Raw genomic sequence first — 20,991 nt, forward strand, 5'->3', positions numbered from 1 at the left:
TTTTACACATGCTCTTCCCTATGCCTGGAACACACCTTCCTCCTTTGTCACTTATTATTTATTCATTTAACCATGAGTCAATTCAGATTACAATAGAAATACTTCTTAAAACAAACAAAAGAATACAAATTTACCAAAGTAAAATTGCCAAGGTCCTCCCAGGCCCTTGGGAGGGACCAGGTGAGTGAGGGGATCTGAAGCTTTATGCTACATTAACTTCAAGGTAAGTCTTTATTATATTTGACCAACATTTATTAAGAACCTGCCATATGCCAAAACTCCTACTTGCCCTACAGGTTTCAGTTCAGAAGCTGCCTCTTCCAGGAAGCTCTCCCTTTCTGGCTGTGTCAGAGGCTTCCTGGGCACACACTGGGCACATGTGTGTGTGGTGGTGCTGGAGAGAAGTTTCTATGTGACTATCTCTGTCATCAGCCTGACAGCTTCTGGAGGCAGGGGCCTGGCCACACAGCTCCATGTCAATGCCTGACGAATCGCTAAACACTAACACTGGGCCCAGCATTTTACCATTTTCCTCCAAGGTAATGATTATAATAATGACTGATGTTCATCAAAGGCTTATTATGTGCCACACATGTTAAGTGTATGACAAAGATTATCTTATTTAATGCTCACTTTTAACCACCTCTCTGAGCCTCAGTTTTCTCATCAGTAAAATGGGGATAATAATAATACTGCCTACTACAAAGGGTCTTTGTGAGGATCAAGATTCATGTATGTCAGATGTGCAGAATAGTGCCTGGAATGTAGCACAGTGCTGTGTAGGTGCCCTGACGATTGCGGTGGTAGTGGTGAGGTAGATGCTATTACTCTCCCCCTTTTACAGATGACAACTGAGGCTCAGCAAGATAAGCAGCCAGACTGTCTTCAGAGCTGGGAGTCCCCACACAACAGTGGCAGTGATGCTGGAGCCACTCACATGGTGAGTCAGAGCATCCGAGTGGCTCACCTCGCAGGAGGGCTCCACCTGGGCAGTTCCCATCCCCCAGGAGCTCTGGCCCAGTCCCAACCCTGAAGCCTGTGAGTCACCATTATTTCCACCTCCCAACCCAGGTAAACCTGCTCAGGTCACCTGCCAAGCCCTGGGGACCAGGAGAGCACCCTGAGTCTGGATCCCTGCTTCCCCTGCCAGAGGATCTGTTTCCTGGTGCTTTGTGTCTGGGAAATATCAGGCCTGCTTTTCTCCCTCACATTCTGCCCAACCTGCAAGAATAAATCACTGGGCTCACCGAACTTTTCAATGGCCCTGAGAACCTCCATGGACTGCCTTCTCTTGTACCATCTCTCAGCTTAAGAAGGCCCTCAATAAACATCTGTTTAGTGAAACTGCCTCAAAATGCTCCAGAAAGCTCCATAGTAGCTTTATCTCCCATCCTACAGGAGCGAAAACTAAGTTTTGGACCAAGTGTGACTTGGACTCAGGTGTAGCCATAGCATCAACCCAGGTCTTGGATCTTTATCCTGTAGCGGAAGTGTGTGGATATAGGGGTCAAAGAAATGGAGAGATGAGCATGTGAAAAGTGATGCCATTGCTGTAGAAAGAGCTTATGCTGTGAAGTCAGTGCTGCCTCTCCCTCTCTGAACCTCAGTCTTCCCATCTGTACACCCAGGATAAAAGTCCCAACCTCTTAGGGATGCTCTGAGGCTACAGAGCATTACTCGGGTTATCTCTCGTCCCTGTCTCCCTTCTCAGGCCCTTCCTCCAGCCCCTCCCCTGGCATGAAGCACCCTTGCCCCCTCCTTGTCTCTACCAGCCCAGAACTCCCCCTTCCCTCAGACTCCAGAGGTGTCCCCCCCCCACAGCTGGTGACTCTAAAGCAGGTTGTCATTGACTGAGTGAGCCCCACCCAGCAGGTTACAGGCTTGGGCTGGTTAATAATTGACAAGTAAGCAGGCCCATCAACAAAGGGCCCTCGAAGAGGACTGTACCACTAATGGTTCTTAAGTATTCCCTGGAGAGGGGCCCTTAGGGAGAACCTACGCCTGCTCCTTGGGGTGGCCTTCTCCCACTCCATGGACTCTGATCCCCACTAGCTGTGTAACCTTGGGAAAGTTATCGCCCACTCTGGTCCTTAGTTTCCCCCTTCCCACCCAAGATCAAGAGGAGAAAAGGTTGGACCAGGAGCTCAAGGGCCTCCCTCCTCTGGTTGTTCTCAGTTCTGGGATCTGAGTTCTACCAAAGTCTGGTCTCCAGGAGCTGCCAAGGGTGGGTCTAAGAAAGAAGCCCCAGTCAGGTACAAGGGACCAAGAACAGTTGTGATTGGAAAGAAGAGGCAGAGCTCTAATGAGGGGCTTCTGGCATTGATTGGCATTAGAACTTGGGCTGCAGAGCCAGGAAGATCTGGCTGGACTCCTGGCCCCACCACATTCTAGCTGTGCAGCCTATAGCTTGAGGCAGGGCAGGGAGTGGTTCAGAGAGCGGGTCTGCAAGTCAGGGCTTGCACCCCAGTCCTGACACCTGGACCGGTGACTTCATTTCTGAAATTTCAGGGGATGTTGATGTCACCAACCTCACTGGGTTGTTGCAAGGATTAAATGAGATATTATGCATAAACCACTTGGAATAGGGCCTTCTCGTTATTCTTTGAGCTTTAGTTTCTTTACCTATAAAGCAAGGACAACAGGATTGTTGTGACTATTAAATAAGCAAATGGACCCAAAAGAGATTTGGAATTATGCAAGGCTGTCTAGAAAAGAGAGATTTCCCCTAAGATGTGCACCCTGACCTGGCCAGGACCACAAGGACAGTGCGACATCCATTGGACATCTACTGCATACCTTCAGGGCAGATGTTCTACCTCACGCACTGCTGGTGGGAGTAGAAAGTGGCACCCTCTTTCTGAAGGTCAGTTGGAATTATAGATTGAAAGCCTTAGAAAGATGACCCAGTAAGACCCAGGCAGCAAATCTGTCTTAAGAAAGAATCACAGACATGAATATTTATGGTACAAAGATGTTTGTCAGTGTGTTCTCTATAACAAAGACACAGCTGGAAATAACCTAAATGCTCATCCATAAGGAGTTAGTTCAATGAATTATAGTGAATTTGTAGGGGGAACTATGCTGCAGATATTTAAATTGTGTTAATGGAGAATTTATTTGCCTGGATGATTGCATTGTCTTCTAACTAGTTTCTTTGCTCCTCCCCTGTCTCCTCATTGTCTTTCCTCCACACAGCACCAGACCCATTGACCAGATTGTGTCCTCTTCTGTTCAGAGCCCCACACTGGCTCCCCATGTTGCTCAGTACAAAAGCTAAAGCCTTCACATGGCCACGAGTTCCTGCATAACCTGCATCCCCATATATCTCTCTGGCATCACCTTCCTTTCTTCTCTTTCAGCCACACTGGCCTCCTGGCTCTTTACCAAATATGCCAGCACACTCCTACCTCAGGCCCTTTGCACTTGCTATTCCTTCTGCCTGGAATGCTCTTCCCAGATACTCACAGGATTATCCCCTCACATCCTTCAGAGCTCAGCTCAAATTTCACCTTCTCCCTCAGGGCTTCCCTGACCATTCTATTTAAGATGGAACCTATGCCCTCATACTTTGAATTCCTTTTCCCTGCATTATTTTTTCCTTAGCACTTGATATCTGACATCCTGTATATTTTGCTTATTCATTTATTCTCTGTCTCTCCCCATTAAATTCTATACTCCACAAAGGCAGGGATTTTTCTTTTCAGTTTTGGTCTTTAATGTATTTCCAGCGCTCAGAACAGTGCCCAGCACATAGTAGATGCTTAGTAAATGTCTACTGCATGAATGAGTTTTCTAGAAGATGGGAAAATGTTTTTTTCAAAGCAGAATACAAAATTAGTACTAAAAACAAACAAACAAAAACACCAGTGTCTGTGCATTTGAGAAAACACGAGGAGGCCTCAATTTCCTCATCCATTAGAATTGGAGAGAAGAACTACAGTGGATTGAAGGGAATGATGCACGTCAAGTCAGGGCACAGTTGAGTGCAGGTCTCACAGTTCTTACAGATCACTAAAGCAGCAGGGTAGCAGGGTAGGAGGGTGTTCTAGAGGCAGGGGTCTAGTTCAGAGGCTGTCCAGGGGAGAGAAGCTGGGGCTGGAGGGATCAGTGGCAAGTGAAGGAGGAGAATGTGGCCCTTTGAGTGCAGTGCTGTGCACTGAGCCTGTGGAGATGTATCTCATCCCCTTCTGACTGGCCTGTCCTGTGCTCAGGGCCAGTGCTTGGATGTGCCCTTCAGTCACCTAGTGTAAAGGAAGTACCCACCCACCCATTTTCTTGGAAAGACAGCAGTCACATTCAATCTGAGACTCAGATGCTCTATCTGAAGGAGGGTGTTTCTTAGATGGACATGAATTCTTACGGGAGGTGGGTGTGTGCCAGAGCCAACTCTGTGAGCGGGTAGGAGGAACATGAGTCCATGAGAGGAACCAAGCAGCGACAAACCTTTTTTCCATGGGGAAAAAGCGAGTCAAAGGAATGGAGTATCTGGCCCAGGTCTACCTGGACAGGGCGCCGGATGTCCCACCCAGTGTCGTAAGTTCTAATGTAATTGTACTGTTGGGGGACATGGGTCAAAACCAGTTACTTAGTAGGGTAGAGGAAGGATTGTCCACAGCAATGGATATCTGCGTTGCTATTCACCTGAGAAGGGCAGGTCTTGGGAAAGAAAAGGAAGGCTTGGGCGTCTTGGGTTGAGAGAAAGTTCCTCCTCTCTCCTGAGAAGGAAGGAGCTGGAAGACACATATTGGGCCCTCCCAGAAACAGAAGTTCTGCAAGAAGGTTCCTTCTGGGATGTCTGGGGGACTTGGAGAAGGGCCATTGAATCATAAAAATCTTGTTACTTTTTCCTGCCTCCTAAGGTACTCTGAAAAGTTATAGCCTTGTCTTAGTCGAGCTGGTAAGGAATTAGAGGAAGGGTCTATCTCACTCTTGGGATCAGGTGATAAATCAGAGTCCCAAGGACGACTCCCCCATATGCCCTCCAGTCCAGAGTGGTGGTGGTGGGGCCAAGGCTGGGAAAGCCACAGTCTCAGGAGGGTGGTGGGTGGCACAGGCCCTGAGGACTAAACAATAAAATGGAGTCACTCTAGTCAAGCTACTAAAATCAGGGAGTTTGAGAAAACAATTCTATTCTTGTTTTAGCTAGCCTGGGAACTTAAACTTTCGAAATTTCCAGTTCTGTATCAATGCCTGGATATACATCAAACCTCCAGATAACCTTCTGGCTCCCCCTTGAAGGACTAAGGAAAGAATGTTCACGTATCCTGACCACCTGACAACCCTTATCCAGACCACCAAGTACATGGGTGGGTGGGTACTTCCAGTCAGCTAGAGGATTACTATCTCAGGACAATCCAGAAGATCACTCTTAGCGTTTCTTTCTTCTTCAGAATACTCTGAGTATTGCTTAGTTGTGTTTCCGGTTTGCAATGCTGAAGATCCTTACGCAAATCTTTATCATTTGTTTTTAGCAAAAGACTTTGTTCGACAGTCCCCAGAGGATGCCATGAGGGATAGTTCCCAGCTCCCAGCGTGTCAACAACAGCTGGGAGACTCTCAGAGAGATAGGCAGGGGTGCGCCAAGTAAATCATAATATGGGTACTTCATGAAACTATGGCTGTATTTTAAAGCGCGCTTAATGGTCACCTCTATGCTACAGCACCCCCCACCCCCACCTGCTTTTAGAGAATAGTTTCTCCTTCCCTTCTCTCCAGCTCCGTTGGATAAATGGGAGGCACATCCTATTGCTTGATGCCACCTCTCAGGACACAGTGATTGATTGAAGGAAGGGCTGATCGGAATATTTCCCTGAGCTTTTCAAACTGGAGCTGGTGGAGAAGCCCCTTCTCCTGGCTTGGGAGACTAATCATAATGACCAGTAACACTCCTTGGTATGTTCCCAGCACCAACTGTGTGTCAGACACTGTTCCCAGTGCTTTCCATGAACTAATTCACGTAATCATCACAACTCTGAGGTAAGTTCTAGCATTAGCCTCATTTCACAAATGAGGAAACTGAGGCACGGAGAAGTTAAAGACTCTGTCCAAAGTCACACTGCTAGGAAGTCCCAGAGTCAGCATTCAAAATTAGCCGGTGTGGCTCCAGAGTACTTTTCACAGCTTTGTCTTCCTGTCCCTGGACTTGAGCTTGGGAGGTGCTGGTAGCCATGCCTTGCAATGAGTACAGAAGTAGGTGAGCCCTAGGAAGAGAAACTGAGGCAGACATTTTCAGGGGAAGGACAAAGCAACTAACATCACAGATTTGAAGATATGGAAATGTGGCATGTTGGCAGAACTGAAACTACAACCTAAACCACCTATTTCCCATTGACCTCTAGAAAGGACCAAAAATGTCCCAAGTCAGAATCACTCCATAATTGATAAAGAGGGACAACGGTTACTTGGAGGTTTTCCATGGTATCCTCACCAGACTGAGGATCTGAGAGGCCACAAAGTGCCTCCCACACCACAGCCCTCTCCTACCCTCTGCAGCTGTTCTCGGCCATAGTGGGTAGATCAGAATCCCGGGATCAGTGCTTCAACATCGTAGAAACTTGGCATTTAAAATCACAAGTCTGATCATCACAGATGCCTCAACTTGCAGGATGTGAGAATCACAGAGGTGAAAATTCAGCACTGCCCTCAAGTCCAGATCCAGTCGCAAGGAAGGGACCCAAAGCTGCCCGAGGATTCCAGTCACCAAACTAGAACATCCTACCTGGAGGCATCTGAGAGCTCCTTGAGTTCAGGCTCAAACCGAGAGCAGGAATTCTGTTGACAGCAGCCCCGGCCGTCCTCAGCCTCTTGGCTGGGCTCCTCCATTCTCGGGGAGGCCCCTCTCACCCATAGCAGCTCCGCCACTTAATTACTCTCTCAAAAACAATCTGCCTGCCCGTACTTTGGCCTTTGTTCCTGGTGCCATCTCCTACAGGAGCAGCCATGAGAAGGGGCTACTGATATGGCTGGGAAGGGGCCCTATTAGTAGGCCGAGTTGGTAGTGGTCTCCACTGTGTAAGATGCATGGGCATCATTGCCCTCGTGTAACAGTTCTTGGCTACCTAATCCTGCTGCCTGGAATCCCACACTTGGCTCCCAAACCTCTCAGAACCCCCTCTGTTCAACGCAAATACCTCTGAAGGAAGGTTAGCATATATCAGTGCAAGAAGGAAGTGAACTCACATTTACTCTACACTGACCGAATGTGTCCCAATGGCTACCTATTAAGTCCTTTACCAATGTGACTTCACTAGGTCTTCCCACTGCTCAGTGAGTAGCTATGATTTTGCAACTGAGTAAACTGAGGCTCACATAGATCAAGTAACTGAATTAAGGTCACAGAGCCAGTAATGGCAAAGCAGGGGCTGAGCACTCTTCCAACCTCTTCACCATTTGGTCGTGGGAGAAAAGGCAGCATGGTGAGTGATGGGTGAGGGTGGAGAAGTCGCAGGTCCTGAGCTGGGAGAATGGAGACCTGGGTTTGTGCCTCAGGTGTGAGACCTGATGGGGGCAACTGGGAGCAAATAATTCTCTGGGTATTTGTGTCCAGCAAGGTCCCTGAAGTATAAAGGCACATGTGTTCGGGCCCTCGCATGTACTCCCTTACACAGGCCCATGGAGGGATGTGGAGACCTCTGCTTGGCCAGAGCGTCCCTTCTCTCCCTCCTCCTCACTGTCTCTCACCTCCCTCCCATCCTTAGTGATTCTGGAACTCGCCTCCCAGCCTGTCCATTCACCATTTGTCAGTTCTTCCTTCTTAGCTTCTTTCCTCTGATTCCCTCCATCTCCTAATCCACAGCCCAGCATCTGTCCTGGATCGTCATACCAGCCTCCCCTCCAGTCTCCCTGCTGCCCTCCACACTGTGACATCAGCAATATATACACATTTGAAACTCAGAAGGCTCCCTGGTGCCTAAAGGATAGAGCACAACTGGGTTCTCACAGGCAGGGCAGGCGCTGGGCAAGAAATCCTTCTGGACACAGCCACTCCTCACCACCCCAGCCAAGGGATCCCACCCTCCTCAGAAATCATTCCCCCATGTCCTCATCAAAAATGAAGCACACTCCAAGCCCCATTCTGTGCTGGGCTCCGGAGACATGGGGCAGATGAGCCCTGTCCCCTCTTCATGTGTAGTGGGGAGACGGAAAAGGGGGACTGTGACCCAGTGTTGAAATGGTCTGTCCAAACTCCTTTCTCTATGGAGTAGCAGGGTTATTGTCAACTATGTAAATCCCTCCTAACGCCCTCTAGTGGCTTTCCAATGCACAATGAAATCCAAACTCCTTGCCCTCTTGGGCAACCTGCCTCCAGAATCGCATCATGCGCTGACCCACCCGCTTTTCTGCTCCTCAGACACACCTCAGGCTTTGACATGAGCTGTCCTTTCTGCCAGGAATGTTCTGGACAGGGTCGATTTTCCTGTCCCTCACATCATCCTATAGTAAGTCTTACACTGCATCGATTTCTGGTGTTGACTTACTTGCCTACTTGTTTAGTGTGTCTTTCCCACCAGAACACAGTTTCCTGGGAGCAGGGACTTATATGTCTGAAGTAACACCATATCTGCAACGCTTAGCACAATGCCTGGAACAATGTTTGTTGAGAGACTGAATGAGAGCCATGAGAGGGAAGCAAAGATGCTGGAACCCTGAAAGCCCGTGAGGCTCTAAAAGAGATTACCGAAAGTTGCATCTTACAAGGATGCATATTAGGAGTGGAGCATGGCGTTCCAGGCAGAGGCAACCCCGAGTACCCCACCACAGCTGTGAGAGCACTACAAAGCCAGGTGGTGTTGCTGGACCACAGTGAGGGTCAGGGAGTGATGGGAAATGGCCTGGGCAGACCACAGCCTCCTCAAAATCCTTGAACTTTAAACCTCTAGGTGATAGAGAGCCATAGAAAGGTTTGTGCTTTAGAAGAGATTAGTCTAAAGGATGCAGGGAAAGGAGGAGGCTGGAGGAACTGGGAAAGTTAGGGGCTGTTGCAACAGTCCAAGGGGAATGAACAGCGTTGAGAGACATCCAGGAGATAAAATCAGCAGAACTTGGGAGACTGGGATGGAGGTGAGGAAGGGAGGAGAGAGGAATGACTCCCAGGTTTTGGGCTTGGGCAACTGGGTGGATGACTGGGCCATTCTCTGCGATGGGGACACAGGAGGAGGAACAGGTTTGGGGGTGAAGATGTGAAGTCTGACTTGGGGCTTGCTGAGTTTGAGGTGCTTGTAGGACAGTCAGATGGAGGCATTGGGAGGGCAGTTGTATTGTCCTCCACGGGGATAACAGGGCGAACTTTACGTAAAGGAAAGGAATTGGGGTTCAAGATAGCTCTTTAGAGAGTTCAGGGCTGTCTCCTCTCTTCTCTCTCATTGGAACACATCTAAAGACACCAACTCATCCAAGAGGTGGGGACAGCTGGGAGGCAGAGGTGACACACAGGAGGCAATGACACATCCCTGAAGGGTTTACCTTGGAGGATCTGTGGTACACCTAATTCCACCATGCACCAGCACTGGGATCCAGGATTTCACCCCCAACTGCTGCCCCTAGCCGTGGACAACCCCTCAGGGGAATAGTGTGCCTGTTCTCACCTGTTGGAGCAAACCATGCAGCCCTGGGGAGCACCAGGTGCGTGACCGGCACAGCTGTGGAGAAACACTGGCTGCTCAAACCTGACTCCCAGCCGCCCGACGATGTCCAGCTCACATGAGTTGCTCTCACAGGTGGCCCACATGTTGCAGCAGGAAGCGGAGTTTGAGTGCGACAGGGATGGGGAGGCCACAGCCCCGCTGGGAATGCGAGCAGGGGCAAATGGCGGTGCGAGAGGCGCTGGGCTGCCCCTCCCGGGGCCTCTGACTTTTACCCCGCGCCCAGCAGCCGGCACATCGCTGTCTCCAGCTGTGCCCCCTCAGCTGTCCCTTCAGTCGTCGGCTGTTCCCCAGCCACCCCTCGGCCCCCTCCGCGCCACTCGCCGAGTCCCCGCCCCGCCTGGTACCTGCGGTCGCTTTCCCCAGAGGCCGCTCCCTTCCAGGCAGTCAGAAAGGCCATGGACGCCAGCAGGACTCCGAGGGGGGCTCGCGCGGCCCCTCGTGGCGGTGGTGGCTGGGGTGGCGGCTCCCGGGCAGCACCTGGATGGGGCAGGCGGGGCGGGACCGCAGGCTCCGCCCCGGCCCCACATGGCGCTTCCCTGCCCTGCAAGGGCGTCGGTGTCCCCTCCCCCAGCAGACCTGCGGTCCCAGGGCAAGACCACTCCATTCCAGAGCTGTCAAGACCCATCACTAGTCACAAGGAGAAACTGAGGCCCAGGACGGCCAGAGATTTGCTCAAGGTCACACAGAGGGTCATTGGAAGCCCCAGCATCTACCCCAGGCCTTTCCCTTCTACCTAAATACAAATCTTCCCTGGCAGGGCTGCACCTGAATGAAGTCAGGGGCTTGGGACTGCCACAGGTGTGGGGCACAGAGCAGGAGTGGCAGGGGCAGTGTGGGGACACAGCCCCAGAGAGCAGTTTCCAGGCTCTCAGCCTCACGTGGAGGGGTGCTGGCTCGGGTAGTAGATGGCTGTCAGCTGTAACCATTGAGCCATTGGCCACTAATATAACTGCCACGGCTATGTTGGGGAGTCGAGGAGAGTAGGTCGGTTGGCAGCAAAGCGGACAGCAGGTCACAAGTCGTGTGAACCCAGCCTCCAGTGAGACCATAGTGGTATGACTCCCTTACCTATGGCTCCGTGGGTGTTCCTTTTTGGCCTCACCATATCCTGCGTTCTTATGTGGGGAGCGGGAGCAGAGACCCCGCAGGCCGCCCCATACAACAAATGGCGCAGTGAGCAGGGTGTGGTGTCGGCCAAAACTCTCCAGAAGGTAATGGAGCAGTTTGTGCATATGAACACTCAGTCTCAGGAAGACCAGGAGGAGCAGCTGCCGGAGAGCTGGACCCCGTGGAGGGTTGGGAAGACATGGACGGTTCCCCAACCAGCATAGGCCAGAGAAAGCGAAGGTCGTTGCGGCCCTGTGGGCTGGGAAGTGCTTGCTGAGGCCCTCACCCCCAGGCTGGGGAGGACTTGGAGCCTTCGCCCTGCGGAAAGGGCACACTTTGTGAGGCTAACGCACAGCCCTGGCGAATGACTATGGACTATGGGGAATTGCCTTCTATTCCTAATTTAATGGACCACTTGACTGTTTGGGAACATACCACCATGTAGTGGAACTGGCGGATGTTTGCTTTTGCGTCCCAACCAGCCGCCATCGAGAATATGTAAGCACCTTGACTGTGAGCCGCTGTTGATCCAGCACTGTACCCTGAGAGGCCCAGAGAGAGTGGCAGTGCCCTGAGAACCCTGGCTGAGTCCAGGAAGTCGGGCTGTGCCCAGAGAGAGTGGCAGTGCCCTGAGAGCCCTGGCTGTATACCCAGAGAGCCTGGCTGTGTCCAGGATATTGCATTCACCTCCAGGCTCCTCGCACAGGGCCCCCTCACGGAAGATGCTTGTCACATAGATTGTGAGGCGAGACCCTGTAGGGGTGGAGTGTGGGGACAGAGCCCCAAAGAGCAGTTTCCAGGCTCTCGGCCTCACATAGAAAGGTGCTGGCTCAGGTAGTAAATGGCCATCAACTGTGATTGGATGGCCATCAGCTAGTTGGCTGTCAGCTGCAACCAGTGAGCCATTGTCCACTAATATAACTGATGTAGCTACGCTAGCAGAAAACGGGGGGTTAACAAGAAGATGGTGACTGAGCTAGCAAGCGCAGATTGCAGTTAGAGAGTCGGTTGGTTGGCAGAAAAGTGGACAGCAGGTCGCACGACGTGTGAATCCAGCCTCCAGTGAGACTATAGTGATATGACTCCCCTACCTATGGCTCCGTGGGTGTTCCTTTTTGGCCTAGCCACATCCTGCATTCTTGTGTGGGGAGCGGGAGCTGAGTCCCCACGTGACACCCCGCATGACAGACAGGCAAAGGGGCAGAGCAGTGGAAGCAGCTGCCTGAGCCGGAGAGTGGAGGCTGCTGTCCAGGCAAGGCCCTGGGATGGCCCTGTTCACAGACTTCTGATTCCCAGCACCCCTGTGGGAGGTGATGGTCAGAGAATGGGCCACAACCGTCTCCAGCATGAACTGTCTTCGAAACCCCATATTTTATCTTAGGTCATGTGCATTTTTATTTTAAGTAACTACTAACAAGTAGAAGAATCATCTCTGGAGCAAGGTGCGCCCCTGGCAGTGCGTCCAGCAGGCTTCCACGGGAGGTGCAACTGAGGACAAGGAGCAGGAGAGCACCTTGAGGAGGTATTTGAGAAGTATCACCCCAGCCCAGCATGAAGGTTGGATTCAGTGGCCCCTGGAGACTTCTCAGTGAGACAGGATGGGGGTTGAATACAGAGTAGGGGCAGCGTGGCTAAGGGACCGTTTCTGCCTCTTTTTGGGCTGTGTCTGTATCCTAGGTACTCGTGCAACACAAATCGTGTCTAATAAATGATGACTAATTCTGACAAGCCTGAGACATTCTCTAATATGTTTTACACAAATTCTTATTTAATGTCATCTTATTAAATTTTCACTTACCCTCGTTTTTAATTGATGTAACTGAGGATCAGAGGGGTTAACTGCCTTCCCTGAGACGAAGCTGTGGAGCCAGGTCTTACACCCTGATCTGTTACCCCATCTGGTGCTTCCTCCCACCCTGCCTGGGCCCAGAGGTGGGCTAGGCATGGAGTGGGAGGCTGGGGCAAAGCAGAGGGCAGAAGCCTCAAGAATCATCTGAGCAGTTTCTCTCACTTTTCCTTGGTAGGCAGCAGAGATACGACCTTTCCTCCATTCTGTGAGCGCTCAGGCATGGTCTTAGCAGGTCAATAAGGGCCCAAGAATGCTGCCTATCTGATCACAAAGCTAGAGCTTGCAGATCTGAAAATTCCAGTTCCAGTGCACCCAGGGGTCCAAACCCCTCAGCCCACAGAGCCTGTCCAGCTTTGCACTGCAGATAGCTACCTTCCTCCTGGGCTCACAAGCATGACTACCAGAGAGCCTCAGAAGCCTGGTGTCCTATAGCCCCAGAGCCCAGTCTAATCCCAGGTGGGATAAAAATCCCACCCAGCTGCTGAGCCCACAGCCAAAACCACTTCCTCCAGTATTTCCCCAATAGAGGAATCACTCCTTCTTTGGAGGTTAATTATCTCTCGCAGCATTTAACACTACATATTTTTTAATCCTTAGTTATCAATGACCATATTAGTCTCACTCTTCAGATTTCTATCTGAAGATAGAGAATGTCTCATATGTGTCTTCCAGAGCCTAGCACCATTGTTGCACAGAGTAGGTGCTCAGGGTTGAGTAAATGAAGGAACTAAAATTTATCAAGTTTCTATCAGTGGCGGGCACTACGCTGAGGGCCTTTATATACACTACTTCTAATATGGATAACAATTCTGTTTTGAGAATGAGTCAGAAGTTTAGAAATGTTCCTGAGATCAGATTAGGAGCTGGGATTCAGTCCCAGGGTTCTCAAACTTCAAAGCTTGTTTTCTGTTCTTTTCCCCCTTTTTACCTTCATCTTCATCATCACCATCATTTATTTAAAACTGTGTTAGGGGGGTGACCAGTTAGCTCAGTTGTTTAGAGTGTGGTGCTGATAACACCAAGGTTGCCGGTTTGATCCCCGCATGGGCCACTGTGAGCTGTGCCCTCCTACTATGTTAGGTATTATTCTAAACCCTTCATGTTTCATCCTCAAAACAATCCTATCAGTTATGTCCTTTTACAACCCCAATTTCTATAGCTGAGAAGTGAGGCAGAGCATTAAGTAATTTGCTTAAGGTCATAGGCTAGTTAAGTTGCAGAGCTAGGACTCAACCCAAACAGCCAGACTCGAGTCTGTATCTTAACCCCAGCCTGTCTGCTTGCCACACAGGCTTTTAGAGTGCACACAGCATTCATGAATCACTTTCCCAAAGCTTATCTTATTTTGAATCTCATAACCTCAAGGTAAAGCAGGTTTTATTCTTTCTCTTGCTCTGGAGCCAGACAGCCTGGGTTGGAATCTTGGCCTCACCACTTGATAGCTGAGTGTGATTTCAGGCAGGTTATTTAACCTCTCTGTGCTTCAGTTTTCTCATCTGTAAAATGGGAATAACAGTACCTCTGAAAAGGGTTGTTATAAGGACTGAGTTAATGCAAACAAAATAGAGTAGTGCTGGACACCCTGTGTGATATATGCACCTCCTACTATGAGTTTTATCCTGAATCAGTGAAGGATGATATGTTCTGTATCAGTGAACTTTCAAGATAACTGGTTTTATTCCTTTTAATTTAATCATAGAAAGACATTTTCCTAAAATGTATTTTACCTTTTCTGTCTTAAACACAGATGTGACATCATAGTGCATATCTGCCACGTAACAGGAGTGAAGATTTTATATCCATCATCTTTAATCCTCACAACAACCCTGTGAAGTAACTGTCAAACCCATGTAGGACCAGAGAAGTTGATTTACCCAAAGTCACACAGCTAGCAAATGGTAAGACCAGAATTTAGACCCGTGTTTATAAGACTCCAAGGTCTGGGTTCTTTCTACAGGGGAAGCAACCTCCTCCGGAAGCTGCAATGAATCAGGGTTTTCTTGGAGAACATCAGTTCTTGCTTCGGGCCCAGGGTTGCTGTGTGTAGAACTGAGGATTCAGTGTTTTGATTTTGGAAATTTGTTTTTGTTTCCATTGACCATATCTGGCACAAAGGGCTTTCTCTGGCATTGCATTGAAGGAAAAAATAAAACATATCAGTGCTTTACATTATTACAACCTGAAAATATTTCCAGTGTAGGACCAGGCCGGCTGCACACTACCGCAGAAAGCTTTTACTAAAGTGACAGTGGCACTTTATACTTGTTAAGGTAGCTCCTGTGGACTTGTGTCCTTGTACAGGATCTGTAAATCCTCAACAAAGAATTTACAATAATGTACTCCGAAGACCGTCAAGCTGTAGCGCCCTCTGAGTATGTAGTGCTGGGGGGTCAGGCTCCTCTGTGCTGAGACAGGTCAGTGGCTGATTGGGATGTCGTCATCTGTGCAGTCAAAACAGGTGCTGTGAGTGGGAGGGAATATTGCCAAGCTCCACAGATACTGCTCCTGTCAGATAAAAAAATATTCCTCCTGAACCACATATCCCTCCATTTTTAACAGGAAGTTCAGCTCCTTTATAATCTTAGGGGACCACTATCATATATGTAGTCCACCTTTTCCTTTTCCTGTTTAGGTATGTTTAGATACCTTTTTTTAATGAACACCACAAAGTTCCTTAATCTGACCACTGCTCCAACATGCAGGGGCCAAAACCACACTGCCATGACAACCCCCTATGTTCCTTTCTCTCTCCATCTTGGTTTCTTATTCCTACTGATCCTCAGGTCACCATTCCAATCCCTCCTGACAGTCACTGTTACGGTGATCTAGGCCGGACCCAGCCGCTTTCTCCTCCATATTTCCAATCAATCCAGCCCACTCCCAGTTCATGGAGCTGCATGCACCTCTTCAATGATCTGCTTCTGAGCCTGTCAGAAGGAAGCAGGGGGAGGGCTTGTGGGACACTGTTTATAAAGGGGACAGCAGTGGACAGTCCTGTCCTTGGCTTGCACACTCACTGACTCACCCAGAGCAACTTCCGGGCCTGCAGCCTCCATTCATGGGAAGTGCCCTGTACAGGTGCATTACTGTTTATCTTTTATACTGTATTTTTACTGTACCTTTTCCTTTTCCTGTTTAGGTATGTTTAGATACACACATATTTACCGTTGTGTTACAGTTGCCTACAGTATTCAGTAGTGACGTGCTGTACAGGCTTGTAGCCTCGGAGCAACAGGCTGTGCCGTACAGCCCAGCTGTGCAGTAGGCTGTACCAGCTAGGTGTGCAAGTGCTCTCTGTGATGTTCACACAATGACGAACTCGCCTAATGATGACTTTCTTAGAATGTATCCCTGTTGTTAAGTGGTGCATGACTGTAACTCAGTCCTCTCAAGTTCTGACTCCAGAGGAAAAAGAGAGAAGAGGCTGAAACTAAGCCCTTAAGTCTTGGGCAGCTGAACACATTCTATACACTTATTGAGGTGGGAAAGAAAGATGGGGGGGAATCTTCCTGCAAAGACACACCTTCCCCTCCATGAGATCATCTTTTATATTATTAACCTGGATATATAACATTAGGCCCTACATTTTTTTCCTTTTTTTAAGGAGGGTGCAGCTCACGGTGGCCCATGCAGGGATTGAACCGGCAACCTTGTTGTTAGCACCACGCTCTAACCAACTGAGCTAAACGGCTATCCCCTAGGCCCTACATTTCTTACTTGAAAAGGTGTGTTTAAAAGTCAGCAGCTTTCAAACACTTTATCTTGTGATTCAGTACATATTCAACAAAAATTCTATTTCATGATTTTGAAATAGAAATGCTACTCATTAACATACTGAAAAATTTACAAATGAAGTGTTAAGATTTGCTTCAAAATAACATGAGAGGGAAGTGGGTAGGAATATAGATAAAATGACACTGAATATGGATTGGTAATTATTGAAGCTTATTATTGGGTACATAGTTCATGCTGCTATACTACTCTGTTCACATTTTTTCCATGCTTCTTGATTCACTAAACTGATTTCACGACCCAAGTAATGTATTACAACCTGTTGTTTTAAAAACGTCAAGCTAGAAAGTAAAATTTTGCACATTTTAAAAGGATTTTATACTTTACAATCAGATTAGGGGAATCTTTATTTCCTTTAAGTGGCATTTTTTTCAAGATTTGTTTCAAGGGAGAAAACCAGCTTGCATGTTCAAGCCATTACTGATTAAATACCAATCAGAAATGAAGGTTCTGAAGGAAAAGCCTTCCAAGGGGTTCGAAGGAGTTAACCTGAGTGTGATGGGAATCAGTAACATGTTTTATTGCAGGAGTGATAAAGGCAGATTTCGACTCTAGGAGAATCTGACTGCATCATGGAAGATGGTTTGGAAGCAGAGATAAAAAGAGACTGGTGGCAAGATTAGGAAGCTTTGGCAAAAGCCTGAGAGAGAGATAATGGGGCAGTGGCACTGGAGATGGGATGACAAATTTGAAAGATATTTTAAAAGGCAGAATTGTTAAGATATGTTGGTTTGGAGGAGGATGAATCAGGGAGAAGGCCTGGTACATATACACTCGGTACATAATATGATCAGTGAAGGGGTGGAATCAGAGCCCTGCAGCTCGGATGCTTTGCTAAGAACTTAGAAACGGGGGAAAGTCTGCCTTAGGAGGAGTTAAACTATAGACTCCACAAGGCTGAAAGCAAAGAAATGCAAAGGTACCCCAAAGGGATGAAAGCAGATATGTAAAGGTACCCCAAAGGGACATTATACCTACCCAACGAGCCACACCAGACTGTAACCTGATTAAACACATTAATCTAAAAAACGTGTCCATCAGAGGGACCCAGGCAGTCCTGGGTGCAGAGAGCGAGTGGCCTCAGAGGCAGGAGGCATCCAGGCACCGGCAAGGGAGGTGTCTCGTACAACCAACTGTGGGTACTCCAAGCCCTGTGGTGACTTTTACTGGAAACTGACATTCTGGTCTCTCTACATCCGTCCCTGTGAACTTGCTTAATGGGAACTCTATTTCTGTTTTACTGATGAAAATCAGGTTTCTAAGTTGAAGGTAAGTCCTCGGACTAGGCTGAATTCACTAAAGTAATGAATGCCACTTAAGTGAGGCCTCTTGGGAGACGGTCTTTCTTTCCAAGCGAACAGCTGACCTCGAACGGTGTGGCCTTGTGAGAGCTGTGCTCTCCTTTATGATTTGACAGTCACCATCTATGCTTTTACTAACGCTAGGAGAATACTGTGTCCTGGAAACATCTCCTCTGGGAAACCTTCCCCAGTCTTCTCAGCTAGAACTATCCTCTCCTTCCTCTGAGTGTTCCAGCATTCCTATCATAATCCTCAGTATGCAACGTTGTGAAATTACCAAAGCAGACGTGCATCTCCCCTACTATACCGCTGATGGCAAGGCCCTCTTCCGGGCCTTCTCTTGCCCCTGGCCCCGCGCAGCACCCAGAACACAACACACCTCAGCAAAGGTGAATGGGAATAACGACAATTTTCTTATTGTACATTTTCAAAACTCAGTACAGAGCTTTCTGAGAGTAAGAGATAAACTATAGATCCATGCATTACAATTATTTAAATGTCATTTTTGTTCAACAGAGTGATTGAGCGTGGATTCTGGAGCCAGGCTGCCTGGATTTGAATCCTAGCTTTGGCACTTTTTAGCTCTGTGATCTTGGGCAAGTTATTTAACCTTTTTGTACCTCAGCTTTCTCATCTGTAAACTGATAATAACAGTACCTAAACTAACTTAAAAGACGGTTATAAAGATTAAAATGAATCAGTATATAAAAGTGCTTCAAACAGTACTGGCGCATAGTAAGTGCTGTTAGCTTGCAATTATTATTTTTTAGAACTTTACCCACAAGAAAGGTTACAGGTGCTCTATACTATGAAGCAGCATCCATACGTCAAGTATACAATGACAAGGTGCAACAGCATTGCAAACTAAATGAGTAGAAACTTGCAGGAGAATAGACTTGGAAGTTGGCCTCTACTACAGGGGTTCTCAAAGTGAGATCCCTGGGCTAGCAAGTTTAGCATCATCTAGAACTTGTTAGAAATTCATTCTTCAGTCCCATCCTATACCTACTGAAGTCAGAAACTTGGGGGAATACAGTCTGGATTTTATCAAGCTCTCAAGGTGATCCTGATTCTTGCTAAAGTTTGCGAACGACTCCTTCCCCTCACCACCTACATCTAATCACTCTAAGACCTGTCACTTCTCCTAAATCGTCCCTTCTCTCAGGCCTCAGCCATAGCCACATTTTAGGTCCTTATCATCTCACCTGAATGACTCCAACAGCCCTCATCTGCTCTCCCTGCCATACCTGGTTTCCTCCTAAAGCAATCCTCCAAATTCCTACCAATGAGATCACTCACACACAAACACGAACACTTTACTCTTTTGCCCACAAACTTGAACTCTAGTCACACTGAACTACTTCAATCCTTACTGCTTGCTAGCACGACACCCTGTCCTACCCGTCTCTGTACACGACCCCAGCCTCTGCCTAGAATGCCGTCCCGTCATCTGTGAGGACCTTCAAAACCTACGCTTTGCCTAACTTTTTATGCATTCTTTCCAGAGCCTTGTCAGCACTGATAAATTATTTTTCATTTTTGCTAGCTTCATGACTTTAAAATTTGTATGTCTTTAATAAAAGCAAGGTTGGCCATCTCCCCTACAAACTTATTTATCACTTACGGTGATATTACTAACTAGCAATGGCTGAATGCTTCCATGTCTGAAACTATTCTAAATCCTGGTAAGGATTAAAGAGAATGAATGGGAAAATGTTTTAGAAGATGCCATGCTATGTAATAGGTTATTTCATTAATCCTCAAGAGTAGAGATTACATGGATTATTCTATTTATGATTTCTCCTTTGGCTTCTCACCTTTAATAGAAATAGAGAGTGGTGGTTAAAACTCTGGATCCAGTATCCTGGGTTCATAGTCCAGCTCTGCCACTTACTAGCTGCCCAACTGTGGCTTCCTTAGGGCACCTCTTCTGCAAAACGGAGACAATAACAGTATCTTTACACTACAGGGTTACTGTTGTTGTGAGGTTTAAATGAATTAATATATGTAAAGCACTAAGGCTCCGGCCTGGAGCTTAATATACATTGCTTGTTGTTATTTAACATCTCCTATTCCTAGTATCTCTTATAAGCAATTTTTTTCTACACACAAAATAAGATAAAGCATGTTAAATTGGAAAGAGTATCAGGTTTTAGAATCAGAGAGACCAGAATCCAATTCCTGGCTCATCTGCTTATTAGCTGTATGATATGAAGCACATTATTTTAACTTTTGTTGAGCCTGTGCCCCCATTTCTAAAATAGAGAATAATAACAGTACTATTTAGGGCTCGTGTGAAGATTAAACAAGAAAACACACATACAGTGCTTAGTATAGTACTTCACACATAATGTGCATTCAATAACCGATAGCTATTTTCACTATTAACAATAACATAACTAAGTTTTTAAAATTAAATACAGTTGACTCTTGAACGATGTGGGGAGGGTGGGTTATAGCCACATATAACGTGGTCCTCTACAGACGCGAATCCCCAACTGAGGATTGAAAATACAGTTGGCCCTTGAACATGGGTTCAAATTACGAGGGTCCCTTGTATTATTAAAAAGCTGTCGAAGTCAAATCCTTTAGAACAATCCTGTGAGTTAGTTATTATGATGTTCATCAGATGAGGAAAATGAGGCTCAGGGAGGCTGAATAACTTTCTCAAAGTCATCTTTCTTAAAAATGGCAGACCAGGAATTCAATCCCAGGATTGTTATGAATTTTATGTCACCGTGCCCTCCTAGAATCTGTGTCATAAATCCTCACTCAATAAATACATACAAAGCCACCTATGTTTGAGGCACTGTCTCTATGCATACACATTTCCTATCTTTCTTTCACAACAACAGGACTTGACAACTAAAATGACAGTTCACGTTTATTAAGTATCCTACCCCAGGTACTGTCTCAAGCACTTTATACATATTAATCTGTGCTGACTATGTAGTTACCCCTGCTTGGACACAGCATGGATTGTCCAAAACTGTGCAAAACTCCATTTGAAATAGGATGTATGGATAGCATGTTTTATTATTACTTCAAGTTTATTATTCTCATAGTTACAAGCTACAATTTAGAAGTTCGAAACATAAAAGAGAAAATTCTATAAAGAGAGAAACCGAAACAAGTATGTAGAAGATTGTTAAAACTTTGAAGTAGTGTCACTTGGTTCTCAGGAATACTTAGCTGTTCTTTTCAAGCATAGGCTCTGGAGCCAGAGTCAACAACGTAAAATATAATCACAAACCACTCTAAGACATTCATCCTATACAAGTGAGCATGGAGATAAAGA

The 20,991-nt window shown here is 47.3% G+C and overlaps 1 protein-coding gene across 1 annotated transcript in view; it reads right to left on the bottom strand.

Moving 5' to 3' along the window:
* Positions 1–10,137, bottom strand: part of TTC39A (tetratricopeptide repeat domain 39A) — a 48,321-nt gene extending 38,184 nt beyond the window's left edge. Inside the window, exon 1 of the mRNA XM_074334709.1 lies at positions 9,989–10,137. Coding sequence (XP_074190810.1) covers positions 9,989–10,041 — 53 coding nt within the window. The 5' untranslated portion in view covers positions 10,042–10,137. The remainder of the gene's footprint in view (positions 1–9,988) is intronic.
* Between the last annotated feature and the right edge of the window lie 10,854 nt (positions 10,138–20,991).

Source organism: Rhinolophus sinicus, linkage group LG06, assembly GCF_036562045.2.
Source record: "Rhinolophus sinicus isolate RSC01 linkage group LG06, ASM3656204v1, whole genome shotgun sequence".
NCBI classification, from domain to species: domain Eukaryota; kingdom Metazoa; phylum Chordata; class Mammalia; order Chiroptera; family Rhinolophidae; genus Rhinolophus; species Rhinolophus sinicus.